The sequence below is a fragment of the Ornithorhynchus anatinus genome, chromosome 3 (assembly GCF_004115215.2).
Source record: "Ornithorhynchus anatinus isolate Pmale09 chromosome 3, mOrnAna1.pri.v4, whole genome shotgun sequence".
Taxonomy (NCBI): Eukaryota; Metazoa; Chordata; class Mammalia; order Monotremata; family Ornithorhynchidae; genus Ornithorhynchus; species Ornithorhynchus anatinus.
In genome coordinates this window covers 52,431,885-52,450,394 of record NC_041730.1, presented here as the reverse complement: position 1 = coordinate 52,450,394, position 18,510 = coordinate 52,431,885, and the positions used below count along the sequence as shown (strand labels likewise).

At 49.8% G+C, this 18,510-nt stretch overlaps 1 protein-coding gene across 6 annotated transcripts in view; it reads left to right on the top strand.

The window, feature by feature from the left end:
- Positions 1 to 18,510, top strand: part of LOC100090442 (phospholipid-transporting ATPase FetA-like) — a 130,553-nt gene that overhangs the window by 64,979 nt on the left and 47,064 nt on the right. For all 6 annotated transcript variants that reach the window (XM_029060291.1, XM_029060290.2, XM_029060292.2 and 3 more), the window contains 6 exons: positions 2,887 to 2,959; positions 3,239 to 3,309; positions 5,030 to 5,112; positions 5,308 to 5,466; positions 9,506 to 9,594; positions 16,739 to 16,935. In XM_029060291.1, coding sequence (XP_028916124.1) covers positions 2,887 to 2,959; positions 3,239 to 3,309; positions 5,030 to 5,112; positions 5,308 to 5,466; positions 9,506 to 9,594; positions 16,739 to 16,935 — 672 coding nt within the window. The remainder of the gene's footprint in view (positions 1 to 2,886; positions 2,960 to 3,238; positions 3,310 to 5,029; positions 5,113 to 5,307; positions 5,467 to 9,505; positions 9,595 to 16,738; positions 16,936 to 18,510) is intronic.

Genomic DNA, 18,510 nt, shown 5'->3' with positions numbered 1-18,510 from the left:
TGTACACCCTCTCTTCCTCCCTTCCTTCCTCCTTTACACACATCTCTTTCTGCCCTCCTTCTCTCCACTTTAGTCCTTCCTTTCATCTGCCCTTCCCCTTTTTTCTTCCCTTCTACTTGGATGTTGAGCCCCAGGTGGACGGGGACTCTGTCCAACCTGATTATAGTCCGGGGCTTACAGGCCACACGGTCAGTGTGTGGCTCAGTGGAAAGAGCCCGGGCTTGAGAGTTAGAGGTCATGGGTTCTAGTCCCTGCTCTGCCACCTGTCAGCTGGGTGACTTTGGGCAAGTCATTTAAATTCTTGGTGCCTCCGTTACCTCATCAGTAAAATGGGCATTAAGACTGGGAGCTTCACGTGGGACAACCTGATTACCTTGCATCTATCCCAGAGCTTAGAACACTGCTCGGCACATAGTAAGCGCTTAACAAATACCAACATTATTATTAAAGAATACCATCGTCATTAGTCCTCCTCCGTTTTTTCCTCCCCCCCCCCCGACTTCTTTCCATCATTTCCCCACCCTCTCCTCTGCTCTCCATTCCTCTCTTCTTCTTCTCCTCCCCCTTATTAAATTTTCCTTCTTTCCTGGGCTAATTGGCCTGGGGGGGAGGGGCTGCCTTTTAAGAGCTCTGCGGTGGGAGACGGGCTGTCAGGAGGAAAGGAGCAAGAGCTGTGATTTCTAGAAGATCTCTAGTTGCCCCCAGTGCTCCTCCCTCCCCCTGAGCTAGGGTTTTATGTCCTGCGGAGATCTGTCCCATTTTGCTGGGGATGCGGCATCTTTTTGCCAGGGGGCTAAATAGATGCTCTAGCTGATGCCCGATCACCATCTTCCATTATGGAAAATTTATCAGCAAAGAAGTTTGAAAGCCAATAATTTTTTTCATGCCGTTTCGGAAAATAGTTTTTAAAAGTTGGTGGTAACCCAGGGTCCAACAGAGTTAGAGTAGTCTCCTCTCAGCGTTCACGTGAACTTCCTTAAAATTGGCATACCTCACCCATACTCATTAAGCCTTACTCCCCTCAGGTTGTGGCTTAGTCAGTGGGTTAAAAAAAGAAAAGGAACTAGAAACCAAGGTCCTTTCTTTTCCTCAGAATGTAGTTTTTAGAAATTCCCATTATGCATATGTTCTGATTTTGACAGCTCTTTATATAACCCATGCTTTAATCTTCCAGCAAGATCCCAGATCGCAGTGCCTCTCTCCTTCTTATCATGTTTTGCTGATTAAAGTCAGAATTCCACAAGCCCAGCAAAAAATGAGGCTTTGAGAGATGTCAGCATAAAATATACATTTGAACTGCATATCCCGGGGACTGGTGGCCGCCTTCAGCGTCATCAGCAGAAAGAACCTGGAGAAAGAACGACCTGCTGAAGCGTGTTGTTAAAATGGCATTCACTGCAGATCCGCCCTGACAGGTCAACCTCGGGCTTGGAAAAAAACTTTCCAAGCACACGCCAAGTCTGAAAAATGCCTTTTGTTTATCTTGCCATATTTATCTGGGTTTTGTGTCTCGCTTTAAATAACCCAGTGATATTCAACGTGCAAAAGGGCCCAGCTCTCCCAGGACCTGCTCTAGATTTTCACTCTTTAGAATGAGCGCTTTAAAGCAGTCAATCACCTCGCCCCCTCCTACCTCACCTCGCTACTCTCCTACTACGACCCAGTCCGCACACACCTCGCTCCTCTAATGCCAATCTTCACACGGTACCTCGATCTCTTCTATCTCACCTCCGACCTCCTGCCCATGTCCTGCCTCTGGCCTGGAACATCCTCCCTCTTCATATCTGACAGACAATCACTCTCCCCACCTTCAAAGCACGTCTCCTCCAAGAGGTCTTCCCCGATTAAGCCCTCCTTTCCTCTTCTCCCACACTCTTCTGCGTCGCCCTGACTTGCTCCCCTTATTCACCCCACCCTCCCAGCCCCACAGCACTTATGTACATATGTAATTTATGTATTTATATCGATGTCTGTCTCCCCCTCTAAACCGGAATCTCACCGTGGGCAGTGAATGAGTCTGTTTTATTGTTATGTTGTACTCTTCCAAGGACTTGGAACAGTGCTCTGCACACAGTAAGCATTCTATAAATACGAATGACTGACTGACTTTCAGAGTTTAAATTCAGTAGTTGAATAGCGTTTACAAAGGGTTTGAGGAACTCCTCCTCACTCCCCTAAATGGCAGGGCAGTGACGAGGTGCTCAGAAGGGAAATGGTTTCCCTGAGGGATTGAGAGTCAGATATAGGATAATGGCTCACCTCTCATGCTTTTCGTGTTCAATCCACTCAGCAAGACCGTCTCTTAGGCTGTCGGGCATTCACAGGGGGGTCAGTTTAAGTGTAGTAGAAATGTGTATTTTCTGAACATCGGTGACAGGGCCTCGGGGAACTCGGCCCTTTTCCCTCTGGTGGGACTTCAACTTCGGGGAGCCTGTTGAAAGGAGACTGGTGCCTGGCAGGGGTCTCCTAAAGTATGCACAGTGGTCCTGGGCACCACCATCTTTAATTTCATCACAAATGTCTGCGTACACACGTGGGATTTCCTATACATGTGGAGTAGTTAGAGAAAGGAGCCCAGCCGGTTACCAGGGCGCACCTGGAAGTTTCCCACGGTGCTCCAGAGTGCTGAGGCCCACCATTTGGGAAGCGCTGAGGCGGACCATCGATCTAGGAGTCAAGAAGAGAGCCAGATCCCAATCTTAAATCTGCCCTGGGACAACCACCCAAGCAGCTTCCCCTCTCTAAGCTTCATTCTGCCCTTTGAGTACTGAGAGTAGTCTCCCCTGCTCGGACTTGACCGGGTGCTCTGAGAGCTCTGAGGGACAGGTGGGTGGGGTGGCAGGGATGGCAGGGTGGCGCAGCTTCATAAAGAGGTTTCTCTTGCAGGTTGAAGGAGGACATTTGGATGAATGTCCAAGTGGGAGATATAATCAAACTAGAAAAAGACCATTTTGTCACGGTAAGGAACGCCTCCCTTTTTCTGCTATTCCTAGAGCCGAGTGGGCAGGGGATCCCCAGCGGGGATTGGAGGGAGGGGATTTCTTGCTGTGTCACTCCTTGGCACGCAGACCCAGAAGGTTGGGGTCCAGAAGGGCCAAGCTCAAGCTGGATGAAGAGGCGCTATCTCTCTGCAGGTCTTTGCCCCGACCCCTTGAGCTAAGTCCTGTCCTCTTTCCGGACGGGACCGTGAACGTAATCCAGCCTAATTGAACGCGCATGGCTTTGTCGTTGTCTGTAGGCCGATGTGTTGCTGCTCTCGAGCAGCGAACCTCACAGCCTGGCCTACATTGAGACGGCGGAGCTGGATGGGTAAGTAAGCCCCAAGGCCTGGTGGGAGTGGCCACCGGGTCTCAGTTGATCACGGGGAACTGCAGCATCACATGTCTCAGGGATGACTGTAGTCCTGTAACAACAACAATAATAATAATAATAGGGGTATCTGTTAAGCACTTACTACGTGCCAGGCACTGTACTAAACAATGGGGTGGATACAGCGTGACTCAGTGGAAAGAGCCGGGGCTCGGGACTCAGAGGTCATGGGTACTAATCCCGGCTCCGCCGCTTGCCAGCTGTGTGACTTTGGGCAAGTCACTCAACTTCTCTGTGCCTCAGTTACCTCATCTGTAAAATGGGGATTAAAAACTATGAGCCCCACGTGGGACAACCTGATCCCCTTGTACCTCCACCCAGCGCTTAGAACAGTGCTTTGCACATAGTAAACACTTAACAAATACCGTCATTAAGTAAATCGAGCGGGAGACAGTCCCTGTCCCATGTGGGCTCACAGACTCAATCCCCATTTTATAGATAATAGAGGCCCGGGGAAGTGAGGTGACTTGCCCAAGGTCTCACAGCAGACAAATGGCGGAGCCAGGATTAAACTCATGACCTCCTGACTCCCAGGCCTGTGATCTAGACACTATGCAGTGCTGCTCTGGACCCAATGGACAGAATGTATCCCCGCCCCCGCCGCCCCCCACCCACTCTCATCCTGTTACCAAAGGGCCCTGCTTCCCATGAACGCCCAAGTCAGCTACCAGAGGAGATCTGGGGTTGGCTCTCCAGGATGCCGTTCGTGGCCAGGAGCAGCTCCCAGTGTGCAGAAGCAGCGTGGCCTACTGGAAAGAGCCCAGGCCTGGGAGTCAGAGCACCTGGGTTCAAATCCTGGCTCTGCCAGCTGCCTGCTGTGTGATCCTGGCCTACTAATAATAATGTTGGTATTTGTTAAGCGCTTACTATGTGCAGAGCACTGTTCTAAGCGCTGGGGTAGATAGAGGGTCATCAGGTTGTCCCACGTGAGGCTCACAGTTAATCCCCATTTTACAGATGAGGTCACTGAGGCACAGAGAAGTGAAGTGACTTGCCCAAAGTCACACAGCTGACAAGTGGCAGAGCCGGAATTCGAACCCATGACCTCTGACTCCCAAGCCCGGGCTCTTTCCACTGAGCCACGGTGCTTCTCTAGTCATTCGACTTCCCTGTGCTTCAGTTTCCTCAACTATAAAATGGGGATTCCAACCCCGTTCCTCCCCTCCTACTTAGGTGGGGAGCCCCAAGTGGGACAGGGACTGGGTCCGACCTGATTCATTTGTACCTACCCCAACGTTTAGAACAGTGCTTGACAACGTAGTAAGCACTTGACATGTATCGTTAGTTAATTAATTAATCAATCCAAGCTGGAAACCGGTCCTATCTTTCAGTTTCCGGCACTCACGGCCGGTCTGGTAGAACCCTAGACTTTTACACTGAGTAGAGACCACGGCGGACGGTGGAGAGCTGAGACCGCTCCCCGGCCCGGGATCTTTGGATATTGGTCACACTGGCACTTCGCCCCAGGGTGAGACTTTCGGTGTCGTTTCCAGAAAGGGTAATGTGGACCCGCGGGGAAGAAATCCAAACCATAAAGGTGGTGCCCAAGTCCAGCGACCAACAGTTAATAAAGAGGGGCCCCACCTAGGTGGTAGAATTGGAGGAAATCCTTATAGGAGGGGTGTTGCTCCACGTTTCCTTACTGTGCCATTTTCTTTAGGGAAACAAATCTGAAAGTGAAACAGGCCCTCACTGTCACCAGCGAGATGGGCGACAACCTTGAGAGACTGGCTGCCTTTGATGGTGAGTGGAGTGAGTGATTGTTTCGAGAGGCTCTTCTCAGAAAGAACTACATTAAAGCATTAAAATGATAACCTCCAGAGCTGGGATCAGGTCGCCTCAACCCTTTTCCTTTCCCCAGAGGAAAGCGAAGCGTTCCGACCGGGCAGGGATTTCCCTCGTAGACAAGGTTCCTCTCCTGTCACTTTCTTTCTACAGGAGAGGTGCGGTGTGAACCACCCAACAACAAGCTGGATAAGTTTACCGGGACTCTGATTCACAAGGAAGAGAAGCACGCCTTGGATAACGAGAAAATGCTGCTGAGGGGCTGCACTATTCGCAACACCGAATGGTGCTACGGACTGGTCATCTTTGCCGGTAAGTCACCCCCCTCGACCGGCCCGGCACTCTAATGACTGCACTCCACCCTGAGTCAGGAGAGTTCCTCCGAAAGGATGCTGGCCCTCGGCAACGTCCGGAATTCCCGGTGGCTAAGCCGTCCCCTTCCCCGCAGAGAGAAGTGGTGTATCGCCTCTCCTGGCTTGCCAGGGCGGGTCCGGCTGCCATTTCCTCAAAGTATAGCATTTTTTAAAAATCGTATTTGCTAAGCGCTACTACGTGCCAGGTCCTGTTCTAAGCGCTGGGGTAGATGCAAGGTAATCGGTTTCCCACATGGAGCTCACGTCTTAATCCCCATTTTGCAGATGAGGTAACTGAGGCACAGAGCAGTGAAGTGATTCCCCCAAGGTCACACAGCAGACAAGTGGCGGATCCGAGACTAGAACCAGGGGCGACTAATGGGCTGCAAGACACATTGCAGTCTTTTCCGGACACAGTCGGACCTGCGGGAGCAGGACAACTAAGTCTGAAGGCAAACTCTCTCCTGGGTCTAGGGAGGGCTTGTTGCCCGGCAGTTGCTTCTTCCACAGTCCTCACTGCCCCCAGATCAAAAACAGTGGCGGCCACAGGGCAGAAGGGAATTGTTGGTTAGGAGAAACGTTGGTGAAGGTAAGGCCCCTGCTCCCGTACCAAGGCCACGTAAGCCCTCTATCCCCATCCCCGACACCCCCGTTCCTCCTCCTTGCCTCAGGTATCTCTGGCCTTTGTAATTCTTCCAGGAAATAGCAGAACCCTCTTTCCAGATCCATCCCCAAAACATGGGTCCTTGTATCCTGGACCCCACTGCTGACATCCCTGAAGGGAGAGTTGAAATCTGTACCTAGGACGGCTTTGATTTGTAGTCATTGAGTTTTTGAGACAGATCCGGGACAATCACACGGGCAGTGAAGCCCAGTTCCTGGCCAGGAAGGAAATTCTTCAGAGAGCCTGTGAGACATAGATTGACCAACGTTAGCAACTGTGAGCTGCTCCCTGCCGCTAACCAAGGCTGTTTGGAGTTGGACTGGTCCCGGGAGCATAAATCTGGCCTGTGGTGAACCTGCATTAGGAAGGTCCCAATCTGGCCCAGAATTATCCTTAGTCCCAAGAATTCTCAGGAAAACAGGGAGGTTCTGAGTTTTATTGGGGTTTTCGGGCCAGAGTGGCCTGGTGACTGGGATGAAAATGAAATCCCCCCACAAAAAGTTGGCCATCCTAGGAAGCAGCAGCCCCATCTCCCCCAGGTCCTAGGAATACCTCGGGTTGAGTTAGACCGGGGCAGGCCCTTCCCTTTCTCTTCCCTCTCCTTCCCTCCTAAGTCTGAACCCCACCTTTGAAGCTAACCCAAAACGGAGTTGGCCTCCGAAGGGGAAAGGATGAGTGTCGAGGAGTGGCTGTTTATCTCCCCCACTCTAGACTGTAAGTCCACTGTGGGCAGGGAAAGTGACTGTTCATTGCGGTATTGTACTCTCCCAAGCGCTTAGTACAGTGCTCTGCACCCAGTAAGCGCTCAATAAATACGATTGAATGAATGAATCGCAAGACTTTCTTCTCAGTGTCACTCTTCCAGTGTCTCCTATCTGTTCAACTCCCACTTGGCTGGGTCCCAGTGATCCAAGACAATTTGACCCTCTAATCGCTTGGATCTGGTACCGACGGGTCTGAGCAGAGTCGGATTGAAGGGATGGGTTTACTTGGGTTTCCTGTTCCCAGAGCTTCCACCCCAGAGGTGGTACTGACATCAATTCCTCTCCGGTCAGGAAGGATCCTGGCCGAGGAGGCCAGGGCGTGATAGTGGGACCAGCCTCCCCCTGGTTCCTGAGTTGTCAGTTCTTTAGTCCTTGTTTCCACCTCTGGGACACCCCGGGATGAAGTCAAATCGTTCCCAGAGCAATGAAGCCGTGAACAAAAACGCCTCCTTCCTCCCCAGACGGTTCACCCATGGATCCAAGACAAAGCAGAGCATCCCAGATCGGCCGGATCCAAATCCGGAGTCACCGAGTGCCCCCGGGGAGACCTGCACTGCCCTGAGATGAGGGAGGATCTGGTCCCAGGATTTTGCCAAGCTCCCTGAATCCGGGGGTTTCTCTCCCCCTTGACTCCTAGATACTTTGTGGACCCTTTGGGACACCTCAGAGTGTAGCCAAGGGTCCTTCCTAAAGAGGCAGTCATGGCTGCCCTTAGCCACTGGTACAGGGAGGGATTCAGGGAAGTTGGGGCAGAAATAATCAAAAGACCCAGCTCAGAGACAGGTAACTGTACCAAATGTGTGTGGCTATCTCCTGGACATCTGCTTCTGGCTCTTGAACCTGCCCGACATATCATCACCCAGATGGTTAATCTCTGACTTCTCCAACCCCGGACCGTAATTCCACTTTTAGAGGGACCTACTGGATTCAGACCTACCTCCCAGGCAATATTCTTCCCGTGTCCTAATCGCCTCTCAACCCCTAGTTCCTAACTACAGCACCTTATTCCTGTGATGGAGGCTCAGAACATCCTCCCGCAATTGATTGACTTGAGGAGAATCTCAAGAAGAAACAGCGGGCCGAAGTCACGAAGGGTCGAATAACCTGCTTTTTCCAGACACCGACCTGGGTGTACAAGTCACCCCGCTGAGCCTCATGGGCTAATCTGGAGCTAGGCCCCAGGCAGGTCCTCAGGTGGCAGAAATCTTGCTCATCAAGCTCTTCCCAGTGGCTGGAGCACCCTTCCACCTGCACTATTCCGTGGAGTCCTAACAGCTCCCACAGAAGTCATTCATTCATTCAATCGTACTTATTTAGCTTGCCATGTGCAGAGCACTGGACTCAACACGTGGGGAAGTAAAAACAACACTTAACAGTGACATTCCCTACCTACAACAAACTTTCGGTGGAGAGGCGGGGGAGGCAAACATCAAGACAAATAAAATGACAGATAGGTACGTAAGTGCCGTGGGGCTGGGAGGGGGGAAGAGCAAAGGCAGCGAGTCAGGGCGATGCGGAAGGGAGCGGGAGATGAGGAAAAGTGGCGCTTGGTCTGGGAAGACCTCTTGGAGGAGATGTGCCTTCAACAGGGCTTTGAAGCTGGGGAGAGAGTCATTGACAGATTTGAGGAGGGAGGGCACTCCAGCCCAGAGGCAGGACGTGGGCTAGGGGTCGGCGGCAAGAGAGAGGCGCGATCGAGGCACAGTGAGAAGTCTCACAAGATCAATCAATCGATGGTATCTATTGAGCGCTTACGATGTGCCAAGTACTGTACTAAGCACTTGGGAGAGTACAATACACTAGAATTAGCAGAAACAGACACTGAGAGAATGTGTCAGTTATACTGATATATTGTATTCTCCCAAGCCCTTAGTACGTGCTCTGCATGCAGTAAGTGCTCAATAGATACCACTGACTGAGTGCCTTAATGAGCTCAAAGTCTAGAGAGGGAGTAGTATAAATGTCATTTATAATATACAATTTAAAGATATGTACCTAAGTGCTGAGGGATTGCGGGTGGGGTGAATACTAAATGTCCAAAGGTCACAGGCCAAGTGCAGAGAGAGAGGCCTCACCTCAGCCTCCATTTCCCTTCAAGCCTTCCCACCCCCCTCTCTGGATGGAGAAGGGGGAGAATACAGGGAATTTCCTTGGGTACCAGGCTCCGGAGAGAGTCTCTCTCCAAACTGGAGGCATCCAGGTAACGAGTGAGAGTTGCCACTACTCAGCACGTGACCAGTTTGGGTCTCTGCATAGGACTGGTTTTACCCCAGAGACCAGAAGAGAGTTGAGTCTGCCAGAGGGGGATGTCACCCGAAAGCTAGTCCGCCCAGCAGATTTGATATTTTTTGGGTCAGCCAACCCAGGGCCCGGGGGATGAGTGGGGTGGAGAGAGGGTGGAACCATTAGTTTCTCCGTGGTGAACTGGGGGCAGATCCTCGATTGTCCTGGGTCCCTTAACCCGACACCCTTCTCCCACCGCGAGGCAGGAGGGCCCTGCCCGTGAGCCCTGCTGCTCAGGTCTAAATTAAACAAGCCATCGCCAGATACAGTTTCTGTGCTTGCCCTAGGGCCAGACACCAAATTAATGCAGAACAGCGGGAAGGCCACGTTTAAACGGACAAGCATAGATCACCTCATGAATGTCCTTGTCTTTTCGGTAAGTCAAAGGATTTTCTCTTCGCTTCTTAATGGGGACTCATACCAGCTACAGGGGCCGGCGGCCCTATCTCTGTAAGATTAACTACCAATTTCAGGAGCTGAAAACTGCACCGACTAATTTATCAATTAACTACCAATTTCAGGAGCTTGATAAATTAGTCGGTGCAGTTTTCAGGCGAGACGGAGCTCCACGTTTACAGCTATCTTACTCTGTCTGCCAATACGGCCCTGTGGCTGACCTTTTCCACAGGTCTTTAGCTTCTTTTCAACTAAAGCTGGCGTTCTATAAACCTAAAGTGGCAATACCTTTGGGGGTAACTCATTATAATCTAATTTTCTTCCATATCCCGCCCTTTGGGAATGAAAATAACTCGTTTACTTATTTACCGCCTCCCTTCCTGGTCCTCCCCGGTGACTGCAGGGCAGCCAGCCTTGCCTGAGAATAGGGCTTTTCGATTATCATTTAGCTCATTCTGAAACCTGTTCAGTTTCAGAGCACGTAAATTAATCTTGTCCAGTCGTTGACACCCACCCAGGAGAAGATGAGGTCTCCGGGGCACTCGAAGGTCGTCGGTGAGGAGGCAGAGTGCTACAGACCGTTTCTGTTTTATGGTATTTGTTAAGCACTTACTATGTGCCGAGCACTGTACGAAGGACTGGAGTAGATATGAGATAATCAGGTTGAACACCGTCCATTTCCCACATGGGGACCACAGCCTTAGTTCCTATTTTCCACCTGAGGTAAGTGAGGCACAGAGAAACGACTTGCCCAAGGTCCCGGGGCAGAGAAGTGGCAGAGTCAGGATTAGAACCCAGGTCATTCTGACTCCCGGGTCCGTGCTCTGTTCACTAGGCCACACTGCTTCTCTTGACCCTTGTTTCTTAGAGATGACCTCTCGGGACACAGCATCATCCCAAATGAGTACAAATGTCCTTCCATCTCCCTGCTGCTTTCCTTCCCCATCTTGCCTACCCGTCTCTCCCCACCCCTACGGTGCCAGGATTGAAGTGGTGGGCCAGGATAGAAGCGTGGTTAATCTAAAACCCATAAAATAAGTGTGTCTCTTTTAGATGTGTGATGTTATCCTTTAAACTGTGGGGTTTTTGATTTCTGATTGGAAAAAGATGCAGACTCTGCAATTTCCCAAAGGAAATGTTCCCGTTTTCCCATTTTCAAAGTGCTCCTTCCCTTTCACTCTTCTCCTCGCGTGCCTCTTTTTCTGGCTCTCCCTCCGTAACTTCTTCCTCCTACATTTTTTTGCCTCTGACCTTGGCCTTCCCCAGTTCTTTTTTTTATGGTACCCTTTAAGCGCTTACCATGTGCCAGGCACTGAACTGTGCCCTGGGATAGATACAAGATAATCAGGGTGGATGCAGTCTCTGTCCTACACGGGGCTCACAGTCTTAATCCCCATTTTACAGATGAGGTAACTGAGCCACTGAAAAGTGAAGTGACTTGCCTGAGGTCACACAGCAGGCAAATGGCAGAGCCAGGTTTAGAACCCTGGCCCTTCTGACTGCCGGGCCGGGGCTCTATCCACTAGGCCACTTTGCTTCCCTTGAAGTTCCTTTGACCTTTCCCCTTTCATTCCCACCCCCAGCACAGAGCTGCAAGTGCCAGGGCATGGAGTAACATGGACATTAGCCGGGCTAGCAAATAAGATCCTCTTCGGTCATTATTCCCAGAATCTAGGAGATGCATCCAGTCAGGGGCCCAGCAGGCCAACCCCATTTCTGGGCCCAAGATGGGCTCCATATAAGGGTCTGAAAGAACCAGTGGGCCAAAGCTAGGTATGGGAGTTGGAGGATGTTGCTAGAGGCTACGGGGGTCAAAAGATGGGGACGGGGAAATGACCACCCCACATATCCCATCCTTCAAAGATACTGAAAGCTCACCTCCTCCAGGAGGACTTCCCAGCCTGAGCCCCCCTTTTCCTCTGCTCCTCCTTCCCCTCCCCATCGCCCCGACTCCCTCCCTCTGCTCTACCCCTCTCCCCGCCCCACAGCACTTGTGTATATGTCCATATTTATAATTCGATTTATTTACATTGATGCTATTGATGCCTGTCTACTTGTTTTGTTTTGTTTTGTTGTCTGTCTCCCCCCTTCTGGACTGTGAGCCCGCTGCTGGGAGGGGATTGTCTCTATTCACTGCCGAATTGCACTTTCCAAGCGTTTAGTACAGTGCTCTGCACACAGTAAGCGCTCAATAAATACGATTGAATGAATGAACGAAAGAACTCAGCGTGGCTCGGTGGAAAGAGCACGGGCTTTGGAGTCAGGGCTCACGAGTTCGAATCCCAGCTCTGCCACCTGTCGGCTATGTGACTGTGGGCAAGTCACTTAACTTCTCTGTGCCTCAGTTCCCTCATCTGTAAAATGGGGATTAAGACTGTGAGCCCCACGTGGGACAACCTGATTCCCCTATGTCTACCCCAGCGCTTAGAACAGTGCTCGGCACATAGTAAGCGCTTAACAAATACCAACATTATTATTATTATTATTATTAACTTCGTGCTCCAGATTTCGTTGCTGTGCCTCCCTCTCCTCTGAAAAGGTCTCTGATTGTTCTCCTTGGGGCCTGGTCTCCACTAGGGCCCACCAGCTTCTAGCCACCCCCTTTCTCGGTCAGTTGTTTTTTCTCTTGGCAGTTAACGGTGATCTGGACACCAACCCGTTACCCAGCATACCTACTTACTCCCTTCTCACAGTCCGTCCCTTGGTCCGCCCCTAATGGAAAAGCATCGGCAATGCCCATCCTGCAGGGCCAAGCCACAGTCTGTTGATTCCCTTTATAACACCACCCACCTGGAACGCGAGGCGGGAATCATACATGTCATGTGAGGGCTCTCGGGTTGGCGTTACCTGTCCCCCGAGCCGGCTGGGTGTTCAAGGCAGCTTTTTTGTTTTTTGTTGTTGATTCGCTCTTTCTGGGTAAGTTTGTTGGTTCAACTTTCCTAATGCCGTCCATAAGGAACGCAGGATACTGTTCGACTGAGCAACTGGGACAGATCATTTCACTATAAATGTTGCTGAACTGGGGTAAAACCAGAAAGGAACAAGAAAGAAAACACATAAAAGGGAAAAACGGTACGGAGGCTGAGGGCCCTCAGGGGTAGCCGATTACCTCACTGATTTCCTTCTGCACCCCAGCCCACACCCTCTGCTCCTCTAAAGCCAGCCCGGAACCTCAGTATCGTCTGTCTCGCCGCTCTCCCTCGGCCCATGTCCTCCCTCTGGTCTGGAACTCCCTCCTCCTTCAGAGATGACAGACCGGCACACTCCCCGTCTTCAAAAACCTACTAAAATCACATCTCCTCCGAGAGGCCTTCTTCGACTAAGCTCTTATTTTCCCTACTCACTTTTCCTTCTGCATTTTCTGTGCACTTGGATCTGTCCCGGTTTAGCACCCCACCCGCATCCCCACAGCACTTGGAGATTGCTAAAAGCCGCCCTTTCCTCTCCATCCAAACTGCTACTATTTTAATACAATCACTCATCCTTTCCCACCTAGATTACTGCATCAGCCTCCTTGCTGACCCCCCAACCTCCTGCCTCTCCCCACTCCAGTCCATACTTTGCTCCACTGCCCAGATTATCTTTCTACAGAAATGTCCAGACCCTATCACCCCACCTTCTCAAAAATCTTCAGTGGTTGCCTATCTCCCTCCATATCCAACAAAAGCTCCTCACCTTTGGCTTTAAAGCACTCCATTACCTCTCCCCCTCTTACCTCACCTCACTTCTCTCCTATAACCCAGCCAGCACACTTCGCTCCTCTGGTGCTAAACTTCTCACTGTGCTTCCAGCTCGCCTGTCTCGCCGCCGACCCCTGGCCCATGTCCTACCTCTGGCCTGGAACACCCTCCCTCCTCAAATCCGCCAGATAATTACTCCTCCCCCCACCTTCAAAGCCTTACTAATAATAATAATGTTGGTATTTGTTAAGCGCTTACTATGTGCAGAGCACTGTTCTAAGTGCTGGGGTAGACACAGGGGAATCAGGTTGTCCCACGTGGGACTCACGGTCTTAATGCCCATTTTACAGATGAGGTAACTGAGGCACAGAGAAGTTAAGTGACTTGCCCACAGTCACACAGCTGACAAGTGGCAGAGCTGGGATTCGAACTCATGACCTCTGACTCCAAAGCCCATGCTCTTTCCACTGAGCCATGCTGCTTCTCTACTGAAGGCACATCTCCTCCGAGAGGCCTTCCCAGACTAAGCCGGACTTTTCCTCATCGCCCACTCCCTTGTGTGTTGCCCTGACTTGCTCCTTTTGCTATTTCCCCCTCTTCCTGCCCCACAGCACTTTTGTAAATATATATATATATATATATCTGTAATATTATTTATTTATATTGATGTCTGTTTATTTGTATTGATGTCTGTCTCCCCCCACCTCTAGACTGCAAGCTCCTTGTGGGCACGGATTGTCATTCTTCATTGCTGTATTGTACTTTCCCAAGTGCTTAGTACAGTGATCTGCGCAAAGTAAGCGCTCAATACATATGAATGAATGAATCTATTCTTTTGCCCCAGCATTTCCCCCATCTTTAATTTATTTTAATGCCTGTCTCCCCGCTCTAGACTGTAAGATCCTTGTGGGCCAGGATTGTGTCTTCCAATTCTATTGTATTGTATTCTCCAAAGCGCTTAGTACACAGTAAGCGCTTAATAAATATGAATGAATGAATGAATGAATGAATTCAGAGAAGCAGCGTGGCTTAGTGGACAGAGCATAGGCTTGGGAGTTAGAGGACGTGGGTTCTTATCCCGGCTCCGCCACTTGTCCGCTGTGTGACCTTGGGCAAGCCACTTCACTTCTCTGTGCCTCAGTTACCTCATCTGTAAAACGGGGATTAAGACCGGGACCCCCACGTGGGGCAACCGGATTACCTTGTAACTCCCCCAGCACTTAGAACAGTGCTTGGCACATAGTAAGTACTTAACAAATACCATAATTATTATGAATGAAAGGGGCATCAATTGATCATTCATCTATCTGTAATAATTATTGAGATCTTACTGGGTGCAGAGTACTATTCTAAGTGCTTGGGGGAGTTAGATATAATTAATAGTTATGATCACTGCCTTTGAGGACCTTAGAGTCTATCCAGGGAAACCGGAACTAGTCAGTAGGAGGAAGCAATGGAGAAAAAAGATATATATATATATCAGTGCCCCGTGTGAGGTGGGGAGGGTGAGGATCCAAGGTGATTAGGTGATAAGAAAGTGCATTTGGGGGGATATAGAGGGGGGAGATGAGAGATGAATCAGGGAAAGCCTTCTGGATAAGATGTGATTTCAGGAAGGCCTTGAAGATCGGCAGAGCGGTGATCTGCCAGAGGTGAAGTGGGAGGGAGTTGTAGGCAGCTGGGGAACACGAACCAGGGGTCGGAGACTTAGAGAGACGAGAACGAGACAGTGAGTAAATTGGCTTGAGAGGAATGAAGCAAGCCAGGAGGGGGGTGGCAAAGGAGTGGGATAATCAAGAGCTGATGGAGGGCTTCAAAATGAATGACCAGAAGTTTCTGCTTAATGCAGAGAGGAACGAGCGATCGTTAGATGTTTTAGAAGTGTGATATTTTAGAAAACTGATCTGAGCAGCAGAGTAAAGTACGGACCGGGGAGCCCGGGTGAGACTTGAAGCGGGGAAATCTGCGAGGAGGCTGTTCAGGAGTCATCCTGAGCTGTGGGGGTCCAGGTTCCCTCTGTGAAGGGTGAAGTAATTCTTGGCCCCTAGGTTTGATCCGGCCTGACTCTTCTGGCAATCTGCCAGACTCGCTTGTCACATTTCAGCGATTCTCCAGACGACCCAGGAACCAGCTGTTATTCCCTGAATTGTGCCAAGGGAGGGAAAAGCAGGACGGTACAGTGAGGTGGAGGTAGGATTCCGCCCCTGGACTTACTGCCAGGGCTAATGGTCACTAATGGGCAGAACAGTTCTTGTGGCTGGGTTTAGTATTTCCTTCTCCTGGGAGCCCTCCCCTCCCCAAGGGCAATGAGACAGCGGAATCGGCCTCCAAACTCCATGATATGCCATGGATCGTTAATTCAGGCCCAAAGAAATTGTGCATCCGTGGGGGTCAGCTACCATTTAGCTGAGAATATTTTGGTCAAGGAGTTTCAAACTCAGCCGGCTCTAACCTCAGCCGCCTCCTTCTCTCAGCAAGTTGAGTCATAAATAGCACTTTCACGAGGAAAACTGTTTTGTTTTCCATTTTTGGAAATGCTTCTTCTGGGAGTATCTGGTGGTTTGGAACAGGAAGTGTGTGTGTGCGTGTGTGTGCGTCTGCCTGTCCTGGGCCACAATTCCTAGTGAGCTCAGAAGTGTTTTCGGGAAAGCACAGGGAGGGACACACCCTCTGGTGAAGTTCTATTCTTGGTGTGGGTTTCGAACAGTGTTAGAGTAAGAAAGAGGTACCTGCACAAGAGTAGAAGAGGGAGGCCAACAGAGACCCGTGAGGAGCTAGAGGGAAAGAGAGAAGCGGGCGTGACTGAGAGAGTATTTTTTTGCTATGACAAGAACCTATTCTCCAAAGCCTTTGTCGGTCAGAGACGGAACGCAGGAGGGGGTAGAGCCAGGGAGAAAGTGAGGGGGGGACATTAAAAGAACTAGGGAAAAATGAGAGGAGGCTGGAAATAGGTGTGTCTGCAGAATAAAGAATAGCTTAACACAACGGAGGTTGCTCCTCGTTACTCCCACAAACCATGTTTTATCTCTGCCTCCGACTTGTTTGTCTCCAGCCTTTCTGCTCTCTAAAATCCCCACCGGGGTTTCGGCCCCGGCCTCCTCCACTCTCAATACGGGTCTTCATTTTGAACGGAGGGGGTCTCTCATTATACTGAAGGTAGAATAGCCTTTTCAATTGTCCCCCAAACACTCCCTCGAGTCAGTGCCGTCTCCTATTCATCTGCCAGCTAGGGACTGTAGTGGGGTGACTCCCTATGTCAAGTCTGTCTCTCCACTACTTCCCTCATACCGGCTGGTTTCTGTCATCGAAAACAGCTCATCCTTCCTGGTTCCAAACCATTATACCAATGTCATCTCCCCCCCTCTATGTCTGCAGAGGACAAGGATTCCGAATGGAGATGGACACCTCTTTTTGAATCTCCATTTTCGTTTGTTTGTTTTACAGATTTTTCTGTTTCTGGCGGCTATGTGTTTAATCCTGGCTATAGGGAATGGTATCTGGGAGAAGAGACGAGGCTTCTACTTCCAGATCTATCTGCCCTGGGCGGAAGAAGTCAACTCAGCTACCCTGTCAGCACTCCTCATATTCTGGTCGTATGTCATCATTCTGAACACCGTGGTACCTATCTCACTGTATGTCAGGTACGGGCCTCCTGTTTCCTCGCCGGCCAGCCTAGGGGCTGCGGAGTTCATTCGGGACCCTGGTCCCTGGAAATGAGAAATCCCTAGATTTGCTGTTGTTGTTACTTTTTTATGAAACTTTTTAAGGGCTTACTAAGTGCCAGGCACTAGGCTGAGGTAGTTGCTAAGTAATCAGACTGGACACAGTCCCAGTGGGGCTCACGGTTTAAGTCAGAGGGAGGAGGATTGAATCCTCATTTTACAGTCGAGGTAGCTGAGGCCCAGAGAAGTTAAGTGACTTGCCCAATTTGCCATCACTATGGTTTATTTGCCATATTTGCAGATCCCTGACTTAGAAATGTACTGAGTGGTAAAAGAGAAAGTGGTCGTGTGCTCTACTTGGGTGAAATCAGTATCAACGGTTTTTTACCGAACAGCCACTGTATGCAGACACTATCAGAGATGTGGGGATACTCAGAGGTAAAAAAGATCGTTGATGAATCTTCAACTCAAAACCAGTAATTATTAACCTAATTTTAAAACGGTATATCTATAGCAAACTATTCTTAGAGAAAAACTCTGATTGTCCCCATTATAAATGCTTATCGGAAGTAAAATAAATGAGTAAATTAATGAGAAAAATTACTCTTTGTAATAGACCATCAGATGATTAAAATGCACAAAGGAAGAAATTCCTGCATTTTCAACTTTTTCTTCAATACAGATCGCTTGGGTCTATGTTAGGGCAGATTCTGAAGTGCAGATTGAGGAGGTTTATTTTACTATTGATAGGAACCATGAATATCCTTGTGATGATGAAGTGTGGGTCTTTTGGGAGTCTCTTACTCCTACTGTCATCCTCTCATATACTCGTCGATTTTGATACGCTTACCCTGTCAAGATGGGAATCTCCTTGCTGATAGGGGTTGGGATGTGTATATCTTCTGAATGCCCTTTAAGGCACCTTGCAGTGCTCTGTACTTTAATAGAGTGTCTTGGTAGTAGAAAAGCCACTGGTGATGGTGATGATGATGATAGAGAATTAGAAGCCAGTGGAGCCAAAGTTGGCAATGGTCGGAGGAGGATGAATGTGGCTGAGATGAACTTAAAGAGACACCTTGGCAGCAGATTCCAGGAAATATACATATCTGGTGGAGTTCTCACAAACTAGGTTCACAGAAGACAGCTGTTGTTCATTTTCAGGAGACAAAATGGATACTGGGAGAAATGATCAGGGAGGAGACTAGGGAAATTGTCCAGTGTCCCTGGGTTTTAGAGGGAGCCATTCAAGACACTAAAGAAGCCGAGTTGTTTTCATTTTGTGGAGCAGCTTCGGGGTCTTAGGCCACTCCCAAAGCAACCAGGATGCTCTCTATTCCAAGCTTGGAGCATATGCACTGGGAATTCAGATAAGTGTAAACACTGACTCCGACACCCCAGTTTCACTCTCACATTCAGATTGCTACAAGAGGGTGTCCCGGCCTGGAACTTTGCCCTAGAACCCGCAGCAGAATTGTTCTTTAGTTGTTTGTTCGGTGGTTTCTGTTCTTCTCACGGTGGCTCACTGTTGGGAGAGAATCTCCTCAGCTCATCTGT